General features: G+C 36.0%; 1 protein-coding gene across 4 annotated transcripts in view; it reads right to left on the bottom strand.

Moving 5' to 3' along the window:
• The window catches only part of HLCS (holocarboxylase synthetase), a 123,795-nt gene that overhangs the window by 57,419 nt on the left and 41,190 nt on the right, over positions 1-25,186 (bottom strand). For 3 of the 4 annotated variants that reach the window (XM_055801102.1, XM_055801103.1, XM_055801105.1), the window contains one exon: positions 21,368-21,639. In XM_055801102.1, the coding sequence (XP_055657077.1) occupies positions 21,368-21,639 (272 nt within the window). Of the gene's footprint in view, positions 1-5,399; positions 6,581-6,978; positions 7,046-21,367; positions 21,640-25,186 lie in introns of those variants that run through there. The other variant, XM_055801104.1, reaches the window with a different exon arrangement.

Raw genomic sequence — 25,186 nt, 5'->3', positions numbered from 1 at the left:
ACCCTATCCATCTTCTCTGTGACTTACTAGAAAGGATATTTTGAATGTCTTACAAAATTTTTGCCAAGCCATTTTCCCTTCAGCTAGCATTTAGAAGAGTCTAAATGGACTGTGGATTTCTTTATTTCTTGTAAGGAAGTGAGTAGCTTAATTTTGTAGGGCTGAGGAGTCTGGAGATCACCACTGATAATCTGTAAACTAAGCTTTTTGATTCCTCTGTTTTTTACCTTCAAGTTAAACTTATGTGAGCTGAATGTCATTAATTATATACTTGATACTGAGTAAGTAATAGAATTAACATTATCCTTTGCTTCTAAAAATTCACAGCCCCACTGTGGCAATTCAAGGGACTTCAGGTACATTTCATACCAGAAAGGGAAAAGCCTAGTGACATGAATTACACCATCTCCAACCTTCCCTTCAGAATTCAGACCATTTGAAAAAAAAAAAGCTAACCTGCCTTTACTTGTAGTGATCAGGATATTTTTCTTGCCTGGGGAAGTGAGGGGGGAGAGAGAAGAGAGGGGAAGGAATAACATTTCCTAATAAGAACACAACTAGGGGCACCTATAAAAAAAGACTTAGGAAAAGAGCTATCATTACCATTTCCACCAGTTTTTAAATTCCTCATTTCAATACTGATCGAACTTCACCTATGCAACTTAAAACATGATGCCAAAGAAGCTAAAATCCTCTAAGATCCTAATACTAGAAGTTAAACGAAAAATGTGCCCCTTCATTATACCACTTGTATTCAATGGATATTACTCAGAACCACTTAATTAAAAAATGCCAAACATATACTTCCAAATCAAATCCCAGAAATCCCAAAGAAACTGGGTGTGGGAAATGCAAGGATCTAACCAGCAAAAAAACCAGCATAAAGGTAACACTGATGATGAAAGGATTTGCTTTAGCTGAGGAGGACATAAAAGATGAAGTTCTTCAAAGACCATTAAGTATTCACCAGCTCACTGCAAATTACACTAAACACTTAGTAAAGAAACATTTGGCAGATGTCAGCAATATGTAAGCCAAACATGTTCCTTACATTGAAGGATAATGTAACTACAGAGAGGGTTTGTTTTGGAACGATTTCTATAGCACAAAAATAATCTGGCCTCGTCTCCTGGCAAGGCTGGATTTACCAAGGAAGAAACAAGAGAGAACCATGACTACTTATGTGACAAATCCACATTTCTGCTGTTTATATATTTAATATCACTCCTGAAATAAGATATTACACACAAATTTGGACAATAACATTTAGTTTTAAAAAAGACTGCAACTGATCTTTGAACACTCAAATATTTTTGTAACCTCTTGTTTTAACAAGTGTAGTATATACACTACTGCATACACACAACTACTTTCTAAAGTTAAAGTCTTCCATATTTTGGATTTTGCTATTTCACTATTATCTGTTGCAGGTTTGGAACTACATACCTAAGTGTGATTTACAAAGTTAAAACAGAATCTAAACCCAGTGAAATCTGTGGGATTTCTTCTCCTCTCAATCTCCAAGTAGAAATAAGTTTTTGCAGAAGCGCACAGGTTCATCCCCACAGTTATTAGAAAGGCCAACTTGAACATTTAATGTTAAAATTCATATACTGTTAGGTTCTACTTAGGAAAACTATGCTTAAAGACAAGACAGAAAGGAAGGCATCTGTTTATAATTAGGAAAGATATCCTTGGCATAACTGATCAGGCTGTCAGTAAGTATCACTGCTAGGTAAAGCTTTTAGACTTCTTTTGCAGCATGTGAATTTCCTAGAATCAAGTCACGTCCTTACGGCTGATGCAGTCAGTACTCCAAGACTTTATGTGCACAGAAAGCTAAAAGCAGCAATTGAGATTCATGTGCGATTCCCAAACTTGCTTTCACTAGTGATCTCAAGTATGTGTAAATAGTAAGAAGTACAATAGTGTTGTATGTGCTGGTTTGAAACTAGTTCAGAGAATCTACACAAGCTTCACATCCAGACTGCCTTCACTGTACACTTACCTTACGGCAGATAAAGCACTCCCTCATGTTGGTATTTTGACTAGGAAAGACAGCAAGAATCTCTTTATCCCCTCTTCTCTTGTCGTTATACGTGGGTTTGAAATCTCTAGTTCTTTCCTCGCCACCTTCTCTAATGTCAGCAGAGCATCATTTGCACCAACACACATTTAATATGAACTAAATCAACAGATTTTAAAATAGAGGGTCCACCATAAAGGAGTAATACAGATTTGCCCTGTTTTGAATTTTTGAAATAAAGTGACTGAATTTTAAAATTGCCGAGTTATCTGCTACTGTCACCTACACAGCTACCAAGTTTCATGCAGCTTATTGAGACATTTAATGAAAATGCTATTGACTTTTACCATCATAATACTGTTATCATTTTAAAATAGCAAGGATCTAATCCCAGTAAAAGAAAACATCTTGATAGCTCCGGTACTCTGCTTATTACATAGTTGCAAGAGTGGCAGCTTCTTGAATAAAATTTCACAACTATGAGTTATCTGGGATTAAAGCAAATAAGGCAAATTTCTATTGTCATACACAATCCTTTGCACCAACTCACAAACATGAGATGCAAATGACAGCTAGAACTATGGTGCTTGAACAGTAACACACATTTGTGAATGCCAGAGAAAAGGGAAAAATAATCAGGCTTTCCCTCACATACGCAACACATACAGTCCCTCATTTCCCTGGCCCCTACAGAGCACACAGTCCTTCACTCTCACCTCAGTTAGATGTCTGTTCAAGTTCTAGTTCAAGCTTCCCAAACAGACTCATCTGGTAACAGGATGACTGAGTTCTCATCAGCTGAAAATTTCACTCTTGCTGAGGCTGACTAAAATCAGGCAGGTGAGTTTCTGTTGCTTATCAGCTGGACTCCCAGCCAGGAATACAGACACTTTGAGAAGCTCATGCAAGGACTAGCTGTTCAAACAACCAAATTGAAATTACAGCCCACAAGTCTCCATCGGGAAAGAATCAGCAAGTGGACACAACATCTTCCAAAGAGAAGACAACCTTCTCCTGAGAAACACTCTTAAGATCATGAAAACAGAGTTTTAACCATTTACACCAGTCTGAATTGGGACTGCAGCTAGCTGTTCATTATGGCTCTTGAAATGGCTGATCTGCTACTACCTTAGGGCAGCTGAATTTCTCAGAATTAGCTCTTCTCATACATAACTTCATCAATGTCAACTCTATTTATGTACCCACAAAAAAGGCATGCTGGTTGCATCTGACAGTTAAAAGACTTTTCTGTTCAGTTAGCCACATTTTGCCAGAGAACTAGACAGGTGGTTTCTTTGGCAATCTGCTATTTTTCACTGGGCAGAACTTCAAAATGGTGGCCCTCATCTGTGACATTCATTCCCAAAAAGGACATGTAGCGTTCATGTCACAGTAAATGAGCAACAGCTATCACACATCAACCTTTAAATTATCTATCAGGAGTAGCTGTGCCCAAAAAGGAAATATTGCATCCCTAGCAAAACAAACCAATGAACCACCCACATGATCCAGCACTTACCCGACGCAGTGCAAATGAAATAGTGGGCTACAGTCATCCAGTCACCTAACCACAGTAAGGAAATATTGTTTCCTCTGAGGAATTCTTTCCCAAGGTCTCTGTTTAAGCACTTCATACTTCCATAATTCTGTCAGAAGTACTTGGCAGAAGCTGTAATACAAACATAATGAATGGCAACCCTTACCAGATTACAAACTACAGTCTCTGAAACTTGGGCCTCCAGAGACATCTATTTTATATAGCAGTTTTGTATGTGTAGATATGTATCCAAGTGGAGCTGGAAGCTACACTTGCCAGAAGTACAGTAGCCGCTGACTATATTCCTAACTCTAGGCATCACTGCTATTTGAGCACATTTCAGGGGATATTGCAACAAGATATAAAAATTTCAGGCAGCATTTCACAATGCCCAGAGAGTTCCCTGGACCTGTTACCTTTTCCTTCAGTAGTAAGTTCAAGGTGTTGTCCCACTTGACTTGGTGCATGAGGGATTTTCGGGATAATTTACGAACAGAATTTTAAAGCTGATGAAACTAGAACTAGAACATTTAGAATGATACTTGGAATGACCAAAGACACATATAAGATACTTTGAGAAAGCTTCATTTATTGCTTGCAAAACCATGCAGAAGGACTGCAGAAATCACTCCAGCAGTAAGCAGTGGCAGTTTTCTGTGACACCACTGTGGAATTGAATTAGAACCTGTTACCAGAAAACCCACTTCAATTAGGTGGGGCGTGGGTCAAAGGGTACAATTTGTATTCCTAGCTGAGCTTCCAAGGCTTTCTTCTTGCTCATGCTTCTGTTGTGCCTGACACAAATATTTCATTTATATCAACAGTACTGTTATCCTTTTGTTGTCACTTAAGTGCAACTAATCAGAAATCTCCTACATTAAAAATCAAAAATCACCTGTTTTACATCCTCTCAGTGCTATTTTGTACAATCCACAGCACTGTGGGTCTAGAAAGTATGTATCATACTGCATTCTATTAAGGAAAACTCATACAATGTATTTTTCACCATGCTCTGCAGACCTCTTCCCTTCACATTCACATAAACTTTTGGTTTCCATAGGGACCACATCTGTTACTTATGGCATTCCTATTCAACACTTGCAGCATAACAACATAAACACAATATAGAAATATGCTTGCCAACCATTACACTCAAATGTAAAAGGATGTACCTTTGGTTTTCTACCTTTTCATCTCTGTGATAAGATACTATGCAAGAAATTACTTTTTTTCGCCCAAAACATTTATACTTGGGCTTATTTTGCAACTTCAACATCCTGTAACAGACATACAGCTATAAAATCTCCCATAAAGAAGGCAACTTGTCTGATATCACTTAGAATCTGAAAAGCAAATTTCATTTTAGTTATTTTTAAGCTCATTTTGAAAATGAAACCTAACAATTCAAATCCTCTTAAGTGCTGAAATAACATGTTATTTTAGCAATCCTCTGAGTTATGTTCTGTCAACACAACAAGAAAGAGCTCCCACAAAAATTTTTCAATTTTAGCCTATCACGAACCTCATGAACCAAAGATGCATGGAGTTATAAGAACTAAAGGATGAGGAGCAACTTACTTCTTATTTTTCTTAAAATATGTTATAATCCAACTGTACTGGAAAGTTGTAATTTGTCCCTGAAAACACACAGCATAATAGTCACATGTTAAAAAAGGGCTGGGGAAGACCCTTGAAAAGCATTCTAGCTAGTTTACAAAACAGAACTAATCCTGCTCAAATCCCAAGCAGAAGGAAAACAGAGTAAAATTTTTTTATCAACTTATTCATATAAACATAGGAAAGGGATGCCTTAAAACATCACAAATCACTTCCTAAGATTAAATTCTGTTGTACAAAAGACTAGAAGTAGATACTTAACTCCTTTCAGAAGTCTTCATGTGCTTATGCTATTAAAGTTCACAACTGCAAATATATTTCATATACTCAAGTGACTGTGAGTAGATTCTAAACCAAAACTCTTCTACCAGGTGTATTTGTTAAAAAGGTAATATCTACAAAATGAAAATAAATATATTTAGAGAGCTAGTGCTTTTTGTTCTGGAAGCAAAATCATAAAGCGCATGGAAGGGAAAGAAGAAATTACTGAAGAAAACCCAAGCAGGACTGTTAAATTCCCACATTAGGGAAGGTCAAATTATACATACTTTCAGTTCGAGCCTGTAGCCTCGACTTCTACATGTAGAGCCTGCTAAAAACAGTTGTAGATTTAAAGAAAAAAATGAAGTTGGAAAATGGCACAACTATGACATGTAAATTTAAGCCCCGCTCCTGTACCAATTTCTACTTTGCAAGTATCCTTAAAGCCACACACAGCCTCAACAAAAAGTTATGTGATTTGACAAGCAAGTCAGTCTTGAAGCAGCAGCAGGAACACTGCAGAGAAAATGTTATACCAACTACTTTATGGCCAGTACTATTTCTGGCTTTAATTTATGAGTCCATTTCCATGCAGAACTGTTGTACCACCTTAAAAAGAAGGCTTAAAATTGTGATATGCAGTTAGATGGGGAAAAAGAAAAGGGGGCAAGGCAAGGGGTTTCTAATTTCAGAAACAAACAAAAAAATGCAAGCCAACTAGATTGATCACTGTCACCCAAAAAAAAGAAGCTGCTCCTGTCCTTGGGGACAGGATAAGGGCCTCTGTTGTTAGAGGATCAGATCACTTGTGCTATTTACTTATACAAGCTGCGTAAGACCGTAGACTCCTGAACGGTCAAAAGACTAAGGACATGGATATAGTGAAGAGCAAAAAAAACCATGAACATATCATAATTTCTTGTGACAAAATTTTCAGTTGATAGAGGTGAACAAGCAGAATTGAATTTCTTTTCCACTGTAGATCATACTCACCGATTATGGTCTGGCAGAAGAGAAGCAGTACAGAGAAGAGGAGAAATTTCAGGAGGGAAACAGGTTCTAGTCAATAGGTTTTGACAAAAGACTGAAACAGTTATACACTCATGATTATGGATGGGCTGAATCTGAAGAAGAAAAATCTGTAGTAGAAATAAATCAGGTATTCTGAGAATTTCTTGATTTGGCTTGAAACACAAAACCTTAATGTGAGCATCTGCCATACAGCTGGTGCTTTAAAACAAAGTAGGTAAAATCAGTGGACGCAAAACTAGCTCACATTTTCTGAAACAAAATCCAACTCAGAATATTGGCAAATAATGCAGACACCACACATATCCTAGAAACATGAATATCAGTGTTTCAAAACCACCCTCCAGAATGTGTTCACACAGAAAAAACCTACATGTAAATGTAACTAATGCTAGGAAGACCTAATACACTATGTAATATGGTCCAGTGCAGGAATCTACGCACAAATGGCATACACACCAATAATCACCTACTTAGGAAAAACCACATCTAGGGATCATATTCCTACCTTTCTTGTAACGAGGTGGGTATGAGCCACTGCATAAGATGGAGAGATGGCTAATGTATTTTGAAACCTGAAAACCAGAACGAAGCACCTCAGATTTACTAGAACACATAAAACTGAAAACACAGACTAGGCAAATACTTCTGCCTTACAGCTTGTTCCCCTGATGATATTAATATCACACAATAAAAAGAGACCTTTAGAAATACTGAAGTACATGACTGATTAAAAACAAAACAATTAAGTTTGAGACTTTTTAAAAAAAATTACAGTTCTGAATATGTAGCCTTCAAAATTTAGCTCTTTTAGTAATTATGTGGTTGAAGCTTGTTAAAGACACACACAATATGATTTTTTTGAATTCAGCGTTTAATGGGGAAAAAGCACCGTAGTTTACTGAAGAGCAGTTCATTTGTGTCACCTAGCATTGTACCAGATGTGACTGTCAGCTGGCTCCACAGCAGCTAGAATGGGCAAGCAGTCCCAGCAGGCCAGCTTGCAAAGCTGGCTGGCATCTCTCCTGTGAAGCCCAGAGTAGGGTGCCTAGAGCACTGTTGTAAAAAACCCCAGCGTTCTCTTCAACCAAATTAGTATGTGAAGTCTCATATGCCAGCATCCATTAGATACAGAGTAAAACATGTCCATAAAACGTTCAACTGAATTACCTTTACAGTACAAGAAAAAGTGAAAAAGAAATTATAGCACAGTTTGACTCTTGGTGTTATTTTTTTACATTTTATTCATCTCTGATCTAGTACTTGGTAATCTGAATTTACCTTAAGCTTTCCTTCTATAGTTACCATCACTGTAAAAAACAAACTTCCCTATTTCCAAAAAGGTTTTGCTAGGTACTAGATAAATGCAGCTGCAGACCTAGCCAAGCCATTAAGAGAACCTAGCTCCGGATCCACTAAATGCAATCTCCATTTCTACACTTCTTGTTTTAACACAATCTAAAGATTTTTTTAAAGGAAGTGAATGAAGTGTGTGTTTAAAGTTCAGACAGAATTCTGCTGAGGATTTTAATTAAAAAAGCTCCATCTCTAGAAAGCCTCCCTGACATGAGTTAGGAGAACAGTTAAATGGAAGGAAAATTTACATACAAAATCTTGAAAAATCTAGGGTTATCACACTTTATGAGCCATGTCTAATTTGTATGTGGCACATCTGGTATAACAGATACGATATACAAGCAGGCAAATATTTGAAGTAGTAAGTGTTTCCCAGTGTTAAAACAAACACCTCAACACTTCAGATTTTTGTTCAGCCATTTTTCCACAGTGGGAGAGGAAGCAGGGAAGGAAGGGTACTTATCTGCTTACCTACTGTTACATTCTACCACTTAGGAATTATCACTCACTCACCAAGATTTTTGGTTTCAAATCCAAGTAGAAAGTGTTCCATTTCATTTGGTTCATGTTCACAATATTTCACTGCTTAACTTGGCAAAACATCAAAATACAACATTTTCACCCTTCTTAACCTCTCCTGTTGGCACAGCAGTTTATTAAAGCTAATGCCTCATAGCAAATTACCATTTTCCCTCTAAACCAATATAATTCTGTTGTCATGAACACCCTGTATTACAGCTTCACCCAACTGGAGAATATTTGTTCCTTCTTCGCAGGTAAAGGGCTACAGTTTCTGTTCAGTTATTCCCCAGTTACTATTGAAATATAATTTGTCAATGACTAAATATTATCTGTTCTGATGACCACTGAATGCTGAAATGTCCAAATAGTATATTAGATGAAAAACAGATTATCACGTAGAATCCTAATGTTCCAATTATCTGCACTTTCAAAACCACCTACCATACTTTCTATGTCCATGCCATGTTGAAATAAAAACCAGAAGAGTCTGGAACAGTAACATACCTTCATCAAGGAGCTAATGATGACCAGCAGACATTCTCCTAGACTGAATTATGTTGTAGCCAAAATGTAACAGGACCTGCTTATTGATTGACATGGACTTCAATAAAAAAGAAATCTTCAGGTCTACTCCAAGTTTACTTATTATTCCCTTTTCCTTCCACCGCTCTGCCACAAATCTGTCTTGTATCTAAAATCTTCAGAGCAAATGATTTCTCTGTTCCCCTTAGTAGCTGGTTTCCACAGAATTATGGGTTTAATTTTCTGGTGAGTCTTGCAGAATAGTATCAATTGGCATTAAGTATATAGTGTGTTACACCTATTCTAGCAGATGTCCCCAAAAGACATTTATGTCTATCTCGTCTACTCCTGTTTCTGCATAAAACACTAGGAAAAAAGATTTTGTTATTTCTGCAACCCATAGCTGAAAACAGTTCAATTTTATGAGTTCATTCTTTCCTTTTAGTTTCACCTTTTTTGAACTATTTATGTTGTTAGTTAAAGAGAAGGTGGAATTGTGCTAAATTTCATACCTGATACTGCTATTTAGTTATGCTGTGAAAACACTCAGAAGTCTGAAAACAATCTCCAAGTGTAACAAATGTTTTAACTGGTTTTAGGAAGAAGAAGCAGATGAAAAATAACAGAGAACATGAAGAAGACGGCATGCAAATTCCTGACAATACACATCAGAAATACATGTAATTTACACATTCCAAGTCAGCTGACACAGATATAGGGAAGGAGAGGTTTAGAATATTACTAATTCTTTTTGAAGTATTTGATCATTACAACTTACTCATTCCAAACCGTTTTCAGAACTGCAGGATTTAAAGTGGACCAATTAAGAGTTTTAAGACAACAAATTACAAGGAAAGCTAAATTCAATACAGTTTACCTAAACAATTTTTTCCTCCTATGTATACCAGGTCAAAATCTGAGCTCCTAACTGAATTCAGATTGATTTCTCCTATTTATTATATTTTTTTTATCAGTCAGCAACTTTCAGAATCATTTAAACATGAAATTACATTTTTTAAAAAAAAGAAAGACAGAAGTTCTGCAATTTCTAGTTGGTTTTGAACTGGTATTAATTAATTAAATTGTAGTAAACAGTAAGTTATATCTTATCCATCTCAAATGTGAAATTGAAAAACTAAAAAATAAGAAAATAAAAATTACTGATAACAGCAAAATACTGGAAATGCGTGAGGAAATTACTGGGAATAGAAATAAACATAATATAAACAGAAAGCTTCTTTTTATTGTTCCCAAAAGCATTAATTTGCAATCCTTGTCTATGACAGAGATTAAGAAATACAATAAATTTGCCTAGAAGATTTTAATATGTTTTGTATACCTAAAATTATAACTGCTTAGAAAAATTACTAGATCAAATTAAGAACATTTTATAATACCATTTTATAGTGCTGTGAAGGCCATGTTTGGCTGTTAAGCAAAATAAATCCTCATTTTGCTCTGTCAGAAGGGTTAAAAAATCCCTCAGGAACATGGCATGCAGTGAAATGCCTATGACAATATATTCCATAATCAATTTCTAGCTCGATGGCTAGAGCACACGGCTCTGTGGAAATCTGAGTTAATCAAACACACTTCAGTTCCTAGGGACAAGATTAGCACAGTCAGTCAAATCCATTGCAAAGGTGATACCCTCTGCCTGAATGTAGTTCTCTAGGCTGAATGTTTCCGTACAGCAGGCATTTCAACCAGCTACACCAGAATCTTCAATTGTCATTACTTCTTAAAAGCAAGAAGCCTCTTGACATAAGGATTCTTTCCTACCTGAAGCTTTATAGCATGCTAGTACTACAGCACACAAGGGTATCTTCTATTTTTTCTGACATCACATTGTCAGTATTCTGATGGAGAAAACATGCCCCAGAAGAACAAATCTGCACTTAGCTACAAAGAAACCCACGTAAATACAACTGAACAGTAGCAGAATGCTGATGCTAAGATAGAAACAAAATGACAAGCAAATATAAGCTAGAGTCACAGTGCTTTACTGACTTCCCAACACCTTCCCATGAAAAATCCTGTGGTGCCTGGCTAACATAAGAAACATCCAAGCCACTCACAGCTGCTTTTCAAAAACCCTGGCAAAAGGTGATTATTTCACTTTTCTATTTTCAAACCAATGGGTAAATTGTGATGGAAAATATTAAGCATTCCACTAGCATCGATCCTTGCTAACCTGACATGGTTGACTAACTTAAAATAATTCTCTGGATTATACATGACACCAACTACCTCACAAGAGTTTAAACATGCATTAAAGCAGGCGGCCACCAGCAATTTCTCTTACATCTCACATCTGGTACTATACTCCGTATAAAGTATATACATTATCTTCTGCTAATAAATCAAGACTTGAGTAAGAACTCTTTTATCTAATTTCCAGTCTTGAAACTTAAAAACTGTAAAATAACATTCTTTTTTTCTGCATCTGTGGACAGTATTTTAAATTGATTTCTTCTTTCATGGAAGCCTGACAGATGGCTTATTGAGATCATATACATTCTTCTGTATTGCTTCATAAATGTATTATCTTGACAAAACTTCTGCTTCAGAACCCAGTAGCACAAACAAAGCTTATTAGAGGAAAACGTTTAAAAAACCTTAAGAAAATACATGGAGAAAAATTTCTTTCTCCTAGGGCTGGGATGAGGGTCTATACTCAACAAAGAAAGAAAATGTTTTTTGGTACAGGATCAATACTTCATCAGAATTATATCCAATGCCAGAAATAAAGAGTTCTAACATGGATTGTAAGCCTGTTTGTCATCCCTGACACCTGCATTTATACCAGTATATCAAACAACTGTTTCTTCTGAGGGCACCAAGTCCTGGTTTACTCCAGTGAAGACTGAAATATTATTTTTAGCTACTAAAGTATTATCCGTATGTTATTCCTTCAGTGTTCATAAATCTGTTTCAATGCAAGTCATATTGTGCAATATACATCCTTGAAAGGAAGCTGGTTCTGTAGCAACTAGTTTGCAAGACCAAGTTAGTTTCTCCTTCATGAGAAAACAGTCTTATGTTTAAACAAAACAACTGATTATATGGGTGAAATATTTTAGCTGAAAGATGATGCAGCAGTATAAAAATACATTTTTCTCTTTAACTAAGCACACAGCCTATCTAATACTACCAGTAAGTTTTAGGGGCTTAGAAATGGGTGAATGAAATTCCATTTTGAAATTTTAACTGCCTATCCAAGGACTTGAATAAAGATAGTAAATTAATGGATGGAAAGCATTACAGTCAGGTGGAATGAATTCTGAAGCTTTTCTCTGTCATGTAACATGCAATTTAATTTATTACACGATATCCAAAAAGTATAATGTAATATGTTGTAAGTCACATTTTTAAAAGCATAAAATATAAGCAATTTGTGGGATTCTGATTAGATATTCAAAAATTATGATGCTGCTACGAAAGATTAAAAGGATGACTAAAAATAAGCAAAGCATGACATTGTAATTTGCAGATTCGGTTATGATTGTAATTGTTATTTATCCTCAACAAAATAAAGTGCCCACCTTTCTGCATAGCCCCCAATTTTCAAACAAAAAAAGTCAGAAATGGAATCACCACATGCTTAAGAGGAGCTATTACCAGCCTTTATGACTTCATAAGAAATCAAGCCCAAACACTATGTCAATTATCTTTCAGGAGATAATTTGCCATTTGTGCAAGGAAGTATCGGGCTTTTGATCAGTAATTGGTTTGCTAAGCATTCTGACAACATGTAGATTTTTTCCCCAGTTAATACTGTGATCTTCTTACATCCCACTTATTTTACCTTAAGCACAGCATACTTGATAAAGAAATATATTCCGTAAATACAGGTAAGATTTGTTTCCTTTGAATGCCGTATTTTTATCTCCTCTTTCCTGTGTCTCAGCCTCCATCTCCCTACTGTTTTTTTCTCCTCCTCTTTTCTCTTCAGTATGCCTCCTCATCTTCCTCTGTGAACGGACAGACCGATGATCCGTTCAAACACAGATCAAACAAAAAATGTCTATAGGACAGTTTATAGTTGTATTCTGCAACTGCTTAATGTAATATGCCATAAAAGCTTTGTGTTTGCAAAGAATCCTTTAAAATGCTTTTGGTTTTTTTATGTAAGATAATATCATCAGTAAAAATAGTGTCAGTTCAAGTTTACAAAAAAACATTTGGAAGTTCATCCACATTTAACAGTCAAGCAACAAGAACAATGCCAGTAAATTCTTTTGAAAGCAACATGAGGTACAGCATTTTATAGTAATCCTGGGGATCACAAAACTGCAGTGGGGGAACCTCACTTTTTTTACACACCATTCTACAGGCCATGACATTTTAGGCTAAATGATATGAGGTGTGATAAATGCAAGCCTTCGTTTGAATACAAACAGATTCTTAAAATATTTTAACTAGGAGTATAAGTGAAAATAAATTAGGCCAGTGGGATTTAGGTAAAGAATTCAGATTCTGTGGGATTTTCTTAGTTTACTGCTTAAGTTAGAAATTACACAAGCTTTGAAAGTTTTTGGCTCTGGAAACAATCAGGGAATTATTCTGAAATTAAATCACTATCTTCTGACTGCAGCATAAGAACAAACAAAAATCAGTGTATTTATTCTTAACAACACTTGAACAGGTGCTGTCTAAACTTCCCTAAAGAGCCATATCATAAGTTTCTAAGCTCCTACCTTACTCCCATAGTGTTGTAAATCCAACCTCTTTTTCTTTTTCTCTTAGGGCAAAAAGATGGAGAAGTGCAAAATGGAAACTGAAAGCCATGACCCAACTTCAAGTTTCTAAGAAATCTAATTAAGCTCTTCTCCCTGTGTAGGGAGACACTGGCACCTCCAGAGAATAATTCAGACTTTGTGTGACTGCACTTAGTTGTAGTTAAGCATTCAGATCTTTGTTGTCGTTTCAAATAAAAACAAAGTCAAAAGCTAGCACACCGCATATTTGTCTCCATGGCTGACAGCAGTGATTCTTCCTACCAGCTTCTTAAAACGATCAGATAAAAATTACTCTGCAGATGTAATTCCAAGGCTGAGGTAGGCCCTACACATCACTTAAAGCAAGTGCAATGGCCAGAGGAGTTGCCAAAGCAACACATATTGGGCTCCACTTCTCCAGAATTCCCATTTTCTGAAAAAATAGGGAGTCTGTTTGGAACTTGCTTATACTGAGTATCTCCAGCACAACTCCTTCATAGATTAAGTGTAAGAAACATGCACAGTGCCCACCCAAGTGGATTCTTTACTAGTTCCTAAACAGGGGCTTCCTCAGCCACACATAATGTGGGCAACTGGTTAACCACATTATCAAGTCACTTAGATATCTACCTGCTACTCTTACTTTATTTGAACACAACATCTTCAATTTATTCTTTTACTAGTCTGATGATTATAAGAATGACAATAAAAAGGTATGGGGGAGAAATGTAGATCCATGACTTGTCCAAGCCCCGAGCTACTCAATGAGGTTAATTAGGGAGGTGGAGAGGTTGTTTCATCTGACCACATTATCAACATACCTAGTTTTGCTATGCCTTGCCCTCCCCATTTTAAGTCAGCGGGTCATGTCCTACACTGACTTAGGCGTGTCTTTGATTTTTTTAACTTATTACTATAAGCACATGACTTCATTAGAGGCTGTATTCTGCTCCGAGCTCAGACTGGTGGCAATAAGGTGGCAGGTTTCCCAGTGCACAGAAAGCTATTTGATGAACAGAAGGATAGCCCTACCTGATAACACGATCTCACTGACACTATGGAACTGGCCCTATTACACTTAACAATATGCTACAAAATTATGATTGAAAAAGCATGAAAATTTTTCTTAGTGAGGCGGAAAGATGAATCCGTAAGTGTTTCTGGGTAGTTTAAACTTCAGCCACATATCTTTTTATGAAATAAAAGTTAAAATTCAAAGGCATAATTGACAGTCACAGATGAATGAAATGAAGAGCAAATGAATAGCAATAACACATGTAATATGTTGTAATTAATATTATCAATATATAACTATATATTATATATTGTTATACTGTATTCTATTCCACATATTATATAGTTTTTCAAGTTAATCATCTTCTTCAAAAAATGTGATTTGTAACTTCGGCATGCAATTTTTTCATCTTAATACGAAGTCTGTTTTAAAATGCTTGCATGAAAACAGCACCGTGTAAAATAAAACAGTAAAATGTTATTGAAACCCTTCCATTTCCATTCTTTAACTCTCATTTTTACTGTGCAGTCTTACAGGGTTTCCTCTCATATTTAATGAATGATGAGTGCTCCAAGGCTACATGTGTATTCATATGACTACGAATTGTTCAGGAACTTCCAGCAGCAGGGTAATACAATATACTATAAGAGTTCAACGTGGGTTAATTGCTCTGCAAAACGGGTATCTTTTTTTTATGACTCAATCCCCTTTGGGAATGCCAAACCTCCCCCTGAACTGACAGAAACCGTGCAAGCGGGGGGCCCACTTCATTAACAGGAAGAAAACCTACTAATTTTACATAACAAAAAAAAAAAAAAAAAGAAGAACATATTTTTCCTTCAATTCCATGAAAAATCAGACACACAAGGTGCGTGACAGGAAAATAGGGACCTAATTGTTTAGCGCCCTCAAGAACTGTTCACAACAGGTGGAAAGAAAGGCACGGAAAATTGACGCAAAGATGACAAATCCTAATACAGAAATCTTTCAGCAAGCATGTAATGAAAAATGGTACTGCACAGAAGAGTCTGGGAATGGCACAGAACCAAATCAGTGCCAAAAACTTCCGAATTCCTCCCTTTCTACAGGCGAGGAAGGGAACAGACTCTTGGCTGTATTACAAAAATTCCTGCATGATCTTTTGTTATCAGGCTGAAGGACAGCTTTCTCTAACACTGGATGATGCAAAACACTACCAATAAGTGAACAGAAGAATAATGTATGAAATACTATACATTTAAAACTAAATTAGCAAAAATTACTGTTGAAATTAATTTGATTTGATTTAAGGGAAACAAACATATTCTGTTATTTGAGCTAAACTATATCACCAAAGGAAGGCACAAAATATTCAATGTAAGAAAGCCCTTAAGGAAAACAAGCATGGAAACAGCTATTACTAATGCACTAACTTTTTTTTTTTGAGAATAAAAAGCTTTTCAACCCTATAAATAGAAAAAAATGGAAGTTAAAATGTTAGCAACCCCAATGACGTAAAGAACAAAGGAAGATCATATTATATCAATACTATGTTATATGGGAGAGATATAGATTAAAAGCATAAAATTCCTTAAAGAGCAGGTCTACTGCCACTAGTATCTAACTTCATTTTTAGGTTAGACATTCAAGCATAGCATTCCCATTCGACACTACAGTTTAACAAACAAACAAAACCAAGGGATCTAAGCTTCTAAAAGTAATAAGAACTATTGTGAGAGTTCCCTGCACAAAGAAGTACTCATTATCCAAACCGATAAAATATTTTTAGTTATGTATCTGTAGGAAAGATTAGGTATAAAATGCATATACCACTTACGTTGCAACGGACTGATTTATCAGCACACATTTTTAAAATATTCAACAGCAATGCTTCCTGCCTACCATGGTATTTTCCCGCTCTCCAACACACATACTTGAGGAAGAAGGGTGTAAGGGGTTAATTTTTACAAACTGTTAATGTTGGTGATAAAACATTTATTTATAGCAGACTACTAATGTACTAGGATAGTCTTAGCATGCTAAAAGACAAAGATTATGCTTTGAAGACTTTGTACTCCAACAACCCATACATCTTCAAGAGAGGAAACCACAAGGTCAGTGACACAGATTGCAGTTGGTTTTGACTATTACAGCAGAATGACCTCCTCCACCCACCTAAGCCTAGCTTACGAGACACAGCTAGCTAGAATAATATCAAAAGTAGTAAACAATTTTCATAGCTTTTAAGAAAATGGTTGATGAAGTTGAGCCAACAGTTTTAAGAAGAATAAGTCTGGCTTGTAGTTACAGTCCTAGTGGAATTCTGAGGCATGTATCTGAGAGGGGAGTCTTTAAACAGGTATGCCTGATGATGGAATGAAAACAAGCACTGTGACTGCATGACATATTTGGCAAAGTGTACGTTAATGCCGAGTTTCTATCTTCAAATGACACTTCAATCCACTTCCCACAACTTACCTGATTTTAATTTGGTTTTAAAAAAGATATGGCTTAAACTGAGCAGAAGGGAGATTACTGAGGTGCACGGAATGACTAAACACAAGGCCACTGTGCCTACATAGAGTAAAACATCACAAGGATTTGGGAAAAAACCAAAAAAATCACTAAGTACAGAATAGTTTGTCAACCTCAGCTTGTTTGCTTGTGCCTCTGAAGCGCCATTCCAATGTCCTTCAACTATATGCTACTCTTACTTTTCAGTAACTTAGCAGCACATGTAACTGAATACAAATAAACCAAGAGTTTTAACATAAAATGAGTTCTAATGCTCACTTTCCAAAATCACACCTGTAGTACAATTTTAAAAAATTCAACAACTTCAATCTAGAAAAGCATGAAGAAAACTAAGAGCACCAATGATGTAAAGGATTTTCTTTTTCAAAGCTTTTAACTGTTTGAAAATTGTTTATTCTAAGCTGACATTTTATTTAAATATCCTATTCGGCAATTACGAAAGGAACTTCATCCTACATTTCATTCCCACTAAAATTCACTATTTTTGTGTCAAACTCTTCCTAACAATGGCACTTTGTGCTTCTTAAATATTGGGGAAAAGGGATCCATGATGGCATTTCATGTAGAATACATCACATGCTGGCTTAATCATGTATAAATCAAATCTTCTGACAACTAAAACATTAAAACAGGATATAAGATGCCAGTAAAGAATAAAACTAAAATGTATCAGTAATTAATTTATTTTTAATGAGATGCTTGAGAAACCATTCCAGCCAATTACAGTGTGTGAGTCTAGTATGTCTCTACAATGTAACACTTCTATCACTATACCAAATGCATCCTCAAAAATAATGGTTTCATCTTAAATCATGCAATCCCAGGCATGCTCTGAGGACAGGAGACAGAGAAAATGGAACTGCTTCTGGCAAGGTTAACCTGTTCAGGTGGCATTAGGGTAAGTATCTTTGAAGACAAGGTTTCTGAAATGAAACTTACAGAAAGAATTTCCTTTTAGAGAAAAAACAAGGGAGTGTCTAATCTTTGGTAGGGATTTTAAAATTTAGTTTAAGAAATAAAAATGGAAATGCTTTTAAAAAGAGCCTCAAATTATTCAAATAAGGCTTTAACATGAAATAATAAAAGCAATATTGATAATGTAAAACTATATGACATTTAAACAAATCTTTATTTTGCAATTAGACTAATGCCATTTAATTTTAGATACCTACAGGTGAATTCACACTTCGTGTGTTACCTTGGGACACATGAATGTATGCCAGTGATAATACAGTGTGTATGTTAATAAAACCACCAAGACCTGCCATCTGGAGAGCTAATGAACAATCAAGGGATCCCAAATTAAACTACAGAATTTTCCCTTAGAATCTTTAGGATAACACTGTCAAGTTCAATCTATTCACTTAACCTCCAGAATCAATTTTTCAAACTTTATGACAGGTCTAATAGTTTCCACCTGTTTCTCTTGCTTGACTTTTGACTGGCACGTTACCAGCCAGGGTGGAAATGCAGACAAAGACCCCTATTAGGCTCCGGCTGTTTCTCTACTGTGAGGTTGCTCGGCCATTAAATTAGTTCCAGCCCACTTTCTCCTTCCACTCTTAATTTTTGGGGGGTATAAAGGTTTGGAGAAGTGGAAAGGAAGACAGACAAAATTTTGACATTCAGTTGGTGCCAAAGGTATAAGAAAATCTAAACTCATGAAAGTTAAATGCTAAATTTATTTATAATTTACTAACTAAATTTACTACCAATCACACTAATTAAGTTCTTGAGGTGTCTGTATCATGTTTTCAAATCATCACAGGCTTGGTAAAATTTGGGAGATCCTAAGGCAGTCTATCATGTAACAAGTGCTTATTACAACAGATGATTACATAAACACAGTATTGCAATATTTTTCTGGGAAGCACAAATGATCAACAGGTACCTATTTTTTGTTCAAGCAAAGGAAACCTTTTTTCTTGAGATATGGTTTCCTTTCATTCAGAGTGGGCAATTATAAAAACGTGTCATATACATACGTTAACAAATTTGTATTGGTTCATTTGGAAGTACCTTAAAAATCTGACAACTTTTTTCTTCAATAAAAATTACCTAATAGGTATTTGCATCAGCTTCTAGTGACTTATGAAATGTTATCATCTGTGAAGTCTAAGGTACTTTGCTGATTTGCAAATCACATGGACTACATTATTCTGTTATCTGCGACAACAAAGTATTTGTAACAACATCAACCGTAATACTTAAGACATATATTTTACCTTATTAAAACAAAGGTCTTTCTGTAAGACAAATTGAATTGTTCCAATTATAATCTGATTAGGATCATCTTCCCAGTATAAGCTACTTAAGGCCAGTACTTCTAGTTTACATCTTACCTGAAAAATGACTACTTGAGCTGCACCATGATGGGGAAAAACTTGAAGACCTACATCTGTAAGCCCTTCATTACATTTGGACTCTTAATGTAAAAAAGCAACCTGAGTGCTGACCGCTCTGCTGGTATAGCACCTTAAAGATATGAGAGTAAAGGTTCCACAGTCACTGAAAAACCAAGACCACTTCTCTTAGCTCCCTTGCCTTTCTTGATAACATAGTCAATCACATATAAATTGGCCAGACATGACTCTATTTAGTTGTGATATCTAAACAAATTCAAAAAACACTGAACTGTATATCTCATCTTACTGAGATGTGTGAATAATGCTACCAAGAACCCCACTAAAACCAGCTGTCAGAGAAGAAAGGTCTTGACTTATTAATTATCACTTTGTCTGTTACTTCACAGTACTTCTGCTTTCAATCCAGTGGGCTGAACATGCTGTGAATATTAAAAATTAAGAAGCAAATGATACAAATGCTTCTATAAAATAACTCTTCTCTTTGTGGCCTCTGATCTTGGATTTGTCTACATCCAAATACCACTGCAAAATTAGTTGCAGGATAAGGATGTAGATCTGGGGGAAGGGGAGCAGAAAAACTAGATAGCAACATTTTTTTTAATGTGTGTGCACATAAGTACATATGCACACACAGAAAACAGTTTGCAATTAAAATAAATTGCTATTTGATTCCAACTGTCTCTAAATTGCAATATTTTAGAATAGATTAGCATTAGTAAATTCTAGCACAGCGTCAAGGCTACAAACTGATTTACTTTAATACTGTTCTAATGCATTTTCATTCACAGATTTTGTGTGCATATATTCTAAAACAAATCACCTTTTATTATTTGCAAGAAAGCATAATCTTTAACACATTGGTCTCACAATTCAGGCTTTCTAGCCAAGAACTAAAGCCATTATGCTGGTTAACTTATCCGTTACAATAACATTCAAGATGATTTAACTGATGATGCTGATTTAAAAAACAAAATTCTAACCAAAACTCCTGAGGTTATTTTCATCAGTAAAATTCATTTGCAATTACTTCAGATAAATCAACAGTGATATTCAAAAGTAGCTGCCAAGAAAAGTTATAGCTGCAGGTAGAAACAGACGTAGAATAATCTGTCCTGAAAAGCAACAACTTTCCAAAGACAGTTTTTTCCACCAGACTATTTCACATGAAATGGAATAGTATGGTCTTTGTACATAGACTCGAACCTAACGCTTAGTAACTGTGATTTTATCACTTACTTCCACTCAAAACTCTAATGAACTACCTTCTCAAAAGCATCCCACAACTTGTTCATAAGGGTCATCTATGTGATGATGAAAGAATGTCTAGCATAACCCTAATCAATGTTTTCAAAAAATGAAACAAACCGACTAAAGAGTATTTTAGTGAAATATTCAGTAAAAGGAATAAGAGAAAACAGTAATGTTAAAATTAAGGCCACAATCTACTTGGTATAATTTCTGTCAAATAACTAACTTACAAAATAACTTGTACTAGAAAATGCATATAATCTCATAAATATGCGTATTTAATACCGTAACTCTCGTATGGTGATACTCATGCTTTGCCAGAAGAATAATGATTAAACTCCACTGTCAAATAAAAATTTGTCATACTCAGCTCTTCCCACCCTTGGTGGCTTAGTGTTTTATACATTATCAATTACTATTCTATAAACACAAAGATGTCTATTTTGTGTCCTATCTAGAAGATAATAGTGTTTGGGTTTTGGTTTGGTTTTTTAAATGTATTTATTTATTTTGGCTAGCTTGTAGGCAACAAAATAAAGCAAAGAGAAAAAAGTTTCTTTTTGAACATGGCTACTATAACTGTGAATTCCTGATCAGAAAGTTTATTTGGTATGGTCTAGATCACTATCTTACCCATCTAGAAGATTCATTGTTGTTGTGGTAACTTCAGTAAAAAGAAGAATCTTTCCTAGCTTCTTTGTTTGAAGATTCTGTTGATATGTCTTCAGGTTGAAATGTTCTGATGAGAACTGTCCCATGTCAGTGATGACTGGCATGATAGAGGGAGTTATCTCCATTTTTGATTCATAGGATGAAACAAATTTAAGAGACACCTTGCTGGATGCTCTTAATCCTTCAGCATCTACATTTCCCTCGAGCCACTTCAGAAAAGCAAGATGGATTTCCTGTGGGCAAAAGAAATAAAATAAGGCATATAAATACAGACCACCACTTGTGGAGACATACAAACATTCTTCCAAGAACATTTTTATTCAAGCAATCATCTTCTACGTCAAAACAGAAAAAAACCCTCCAACTCCTCTTCAAAGATCAATTACTGCTGCTTGTTCCAGTCCAGCCCGGCCTGACTACTTGGTATTGTCTTCCTAGACTTGAGATTATGCTCCTTTGCAGATTACTTAGGCTTAATAATCTTTATAACAGGATACGTAGTGGTTCTCCTAAATAATGAAGCATGGAGTGCACACGCTCATCTGTATTATGCAGGCTTTTCAACATGCTAAGTTTCTTTGCTGGAGGCCCTTCAGTCCATTTCTAAGACTTGATTTGAAGGATAAAGCAGTAGCTAAGAAATACATTTACTGATTCCTCAGCTGAATACCTGCTAAAAGGGCTCACACCAGTCACAAGTGCTGTTCCATAGGGCTCAGCATAGGGGCCAGTCCTCTTTAGTATCTATATATAGAGAGAGTATATACAGAGGCCAATCCTGTGAGGTTCAACAAGAAGTGCCAGGTCCTGCAGCTGGGTCACAAGCAGCCCTCGCAGCACTATGGGCTTGGGGCAGAGTGGCTGGGAAGCTGCCCAAAGTGGAAAAGGACCTGGTAGTGCTGGTTGACAGCCAGCTGAACACGAGCCAGCAGCGTGCCCAGGTGGCCCAGAAGGCCAACAGCATCCTGGCTTGTATCAGAAACAGGGTGGACACCAGGACTAGGGAAGGGATCGTCCCCCTGTACTTGGCATGGGTGAGGCCACACCTGGCATGGCGTGTTCAGTGTTGGGCCCCTCACTGCAGGAAAGGCATTGAGGTGCTGGAGCGTGTCCAGAGATGGGCAACGGGGCTGGTGGAGGGTCTGGAGCACAAGGCTTATGAGGAGCGGCTGAGGGAACTGGGGTTGTTTAGCCTGGAGACAAGGAGGCTCAGGGGGGACCTTACTGCTCCCTACAACTGCCTGAAAGGAGGCCGTAGCAAGGTGGGTGTTGGTCTCTTCTCCCAGATAACAAGTGACGGGACAAGAGGAAAGGGCCTCAAGCTGCACTAGCAGAAGTTTAGATTGGTTATTAGGAAAAAGTTCTTCACCAAAAGGGTTGTCAAGCATTGGACCAGGCTTGAGTCACCATCCCTGGAGGTATTTAAAAGACACGTAGATGTGGCACCTAGGGACATGGTTTAGTGGTGGAATTGGCAGTGCTGGGTTAAGATCTCAAAGTTCTCTTCCAGCCTAAATGATTCTATGATTCTGTATACTATCAGCTAACGGAGGCTTTGCTACTATCACATTAAATATAGACAAAAGTGAGTTAATTAGCTAGCTAAAAGGGAAGCATGTAACTCAAGAATGCCCACAACTAAGAAAATTCTGCCAGTGTATGAAATGCTGTTGTATATATGTTGCATATATGTCCTGTCAATGGCAGAGATAGCACACATTTCTGTGCAAAAGATTTTATATACAAGATTTTTAATGAAGATACATTTTTATATATTTTATATAGAAGATGAAATATACAGGTGCATTTATATATAATTTTATATCTCTACAAACTAAAAGTTTGATTTTTATCTCATTTTCTTGAATGTGAAATTAAGAGATGAATTACTGGGATTATTATCTGTCTGGTGACACCCTGAAACAACTGTTACACATTCACAGAACTCTTTCTGAAGATATCTAATTCTGTTTTGGGAGATTTGATATGAAACATTTACCATTTCTTTAGAAAGCGTAAGTTAACAGCCATGAACACAGAAGCTGGGACTTCATTTTGCTAAGTGTGTAGCTTAAATTTTGAAGAGCTCTCCTTCTAGACTCAGAGTAGTCTTTTATATGATATATATGAAACCACATAAACTGGTTTTTATTCTACTGAAAATAATGCACTAGTGATTCTTGCCCTCAAATTTTTGAGAGAAAGACATCTGACTTCTAAATAAAAACCTAACCAAACATGTTCCCCTTCTTCCCATTACTGCCATATCTGGAAACCAAAATACAAATGTGTCTTATGTGAGTGCTAAAGACAGGACTAAGCTCTCTTTCCCCTAACAAGATTTCGCTGAGCTCCAGCCCAACTTCTTAAAACCCACAAACCACAATTAAGAGCAAACTTCCTAAAAGCAGTTATCTGTCCAAGGAATTACTCCAATTTTCCAAATCCCACTGTTATATCTTAAGAAGGAATGAGAAAAGTGGTCCTGTTCCTAACACCTTTCTATAGACTTTCCATCCTCAGAAACTACACATTCTCAAATTTCACACAGACACTGCTGCTTGTGTGACAATCTTTGTATACCGAATATCAGCAGACTTACTGGTTTGCAGCAGAGCATAACACAAAAAAAAGAATAGTCTTCCCAAATGCAATCAGGCGCTAGCACCTAAGGCCCAGGATGACCTAAGAGTGACTCAGTAGCTAAACTTCAGTTACAGACAAATTACTTCTCGTTTCTTGGTTTTCTAAAGCTCCATCTGAACTCTTTCCATCCAACCTCTTGGATAAAATACACTTTAAATATTTTCCTTTTTTTTTTTTTTTTTTAATATATATATATACATCATAAATGATGATGTGGCATTAAAGGTTTTATAAGCATGTCTTTTACTTGATCTGCATGAAGCAGTTGTATTCTTCACTTAGTGGTAATATCACAGATTTGACTGCTGCTAAGTTCTTTACACACTATCATACTTGTTTTACACACACAGAGTAACTTATTACCTGTAAGTGGTATTTAGAAAAATTATAGCTTTTGTTCTTGTCAGGGAGTATATAGAAAAACTGTGTTTAATCAGAAAGTGCATTTTCCTATGTCCTTTCCAGACACAGAAATCCACTTAGCTTAACTGATTGCACAAATTCTAGACACAAAAACATAATTTTAACTCACAGAAAGAAAGGTTTACAGACTTACAGAAACAGACATTAAGTTAAAAAATAAAGGTGCTTAAAGTATTATTACATTCTAAATAAACAATGAAAGCACTCAATACTATGTGTCAGAAAGTCTGGTGTACTTTGCCACAGCATACTTTCTGAGAAGATTGAAATAGCATATATTTATGTGTGATGTTACATTATTACAAATATGCCACATAATTCCTAACTTTTATACTCTTGAGTACATTCTTTCAGGTGATTTTTTCCCCCATAGTTTTTAGGTTTATTTCTTGATTTGATTTTCTTGTTTCTAACGCATACTGAACCATTTAAGAATTGTTACATGTGTATAATTATGAAGCTAATTTTCCCCATAACACACATGTTTATTCAGCTGATCAAAAATATAAACATGAATAATTCATAATTAAGAACAGCGTTTCATTTTTAAAAAATCCTAAAAATAATGGGTTTATATTTTTAACACAGCAGGGTAGCTAGCACTGCCCAAGTACACACTAGAAAAATTAATTTTCACTGTAAGAACCTCCTTCACACAAAGTTACAGAAACACAGATGCTGACCCAATGCATTTTGGTCCCCACAATCACA

The sequence above is a fragment of the Falco peregrinus genome, chromosome 4, assembly GCF_023634155.1.
Source record: "Falco peregrinus isolate bFalPer1 chromosome 4, bFalPer1.pri, whole genome shotgun sequence".
NCBI classification, from domain to species: domain Eukaryota; kingdom Metazoa; phylum Chordata; class Aves; order Falconiformes; family Falconidae; genus Falco; species Falco peregrinus.
The sequence above is the reverse complement of the archived record's forward strand: the minus strand, read 5'-3'. Positions and strand labels throughout refer to the sequence as shown.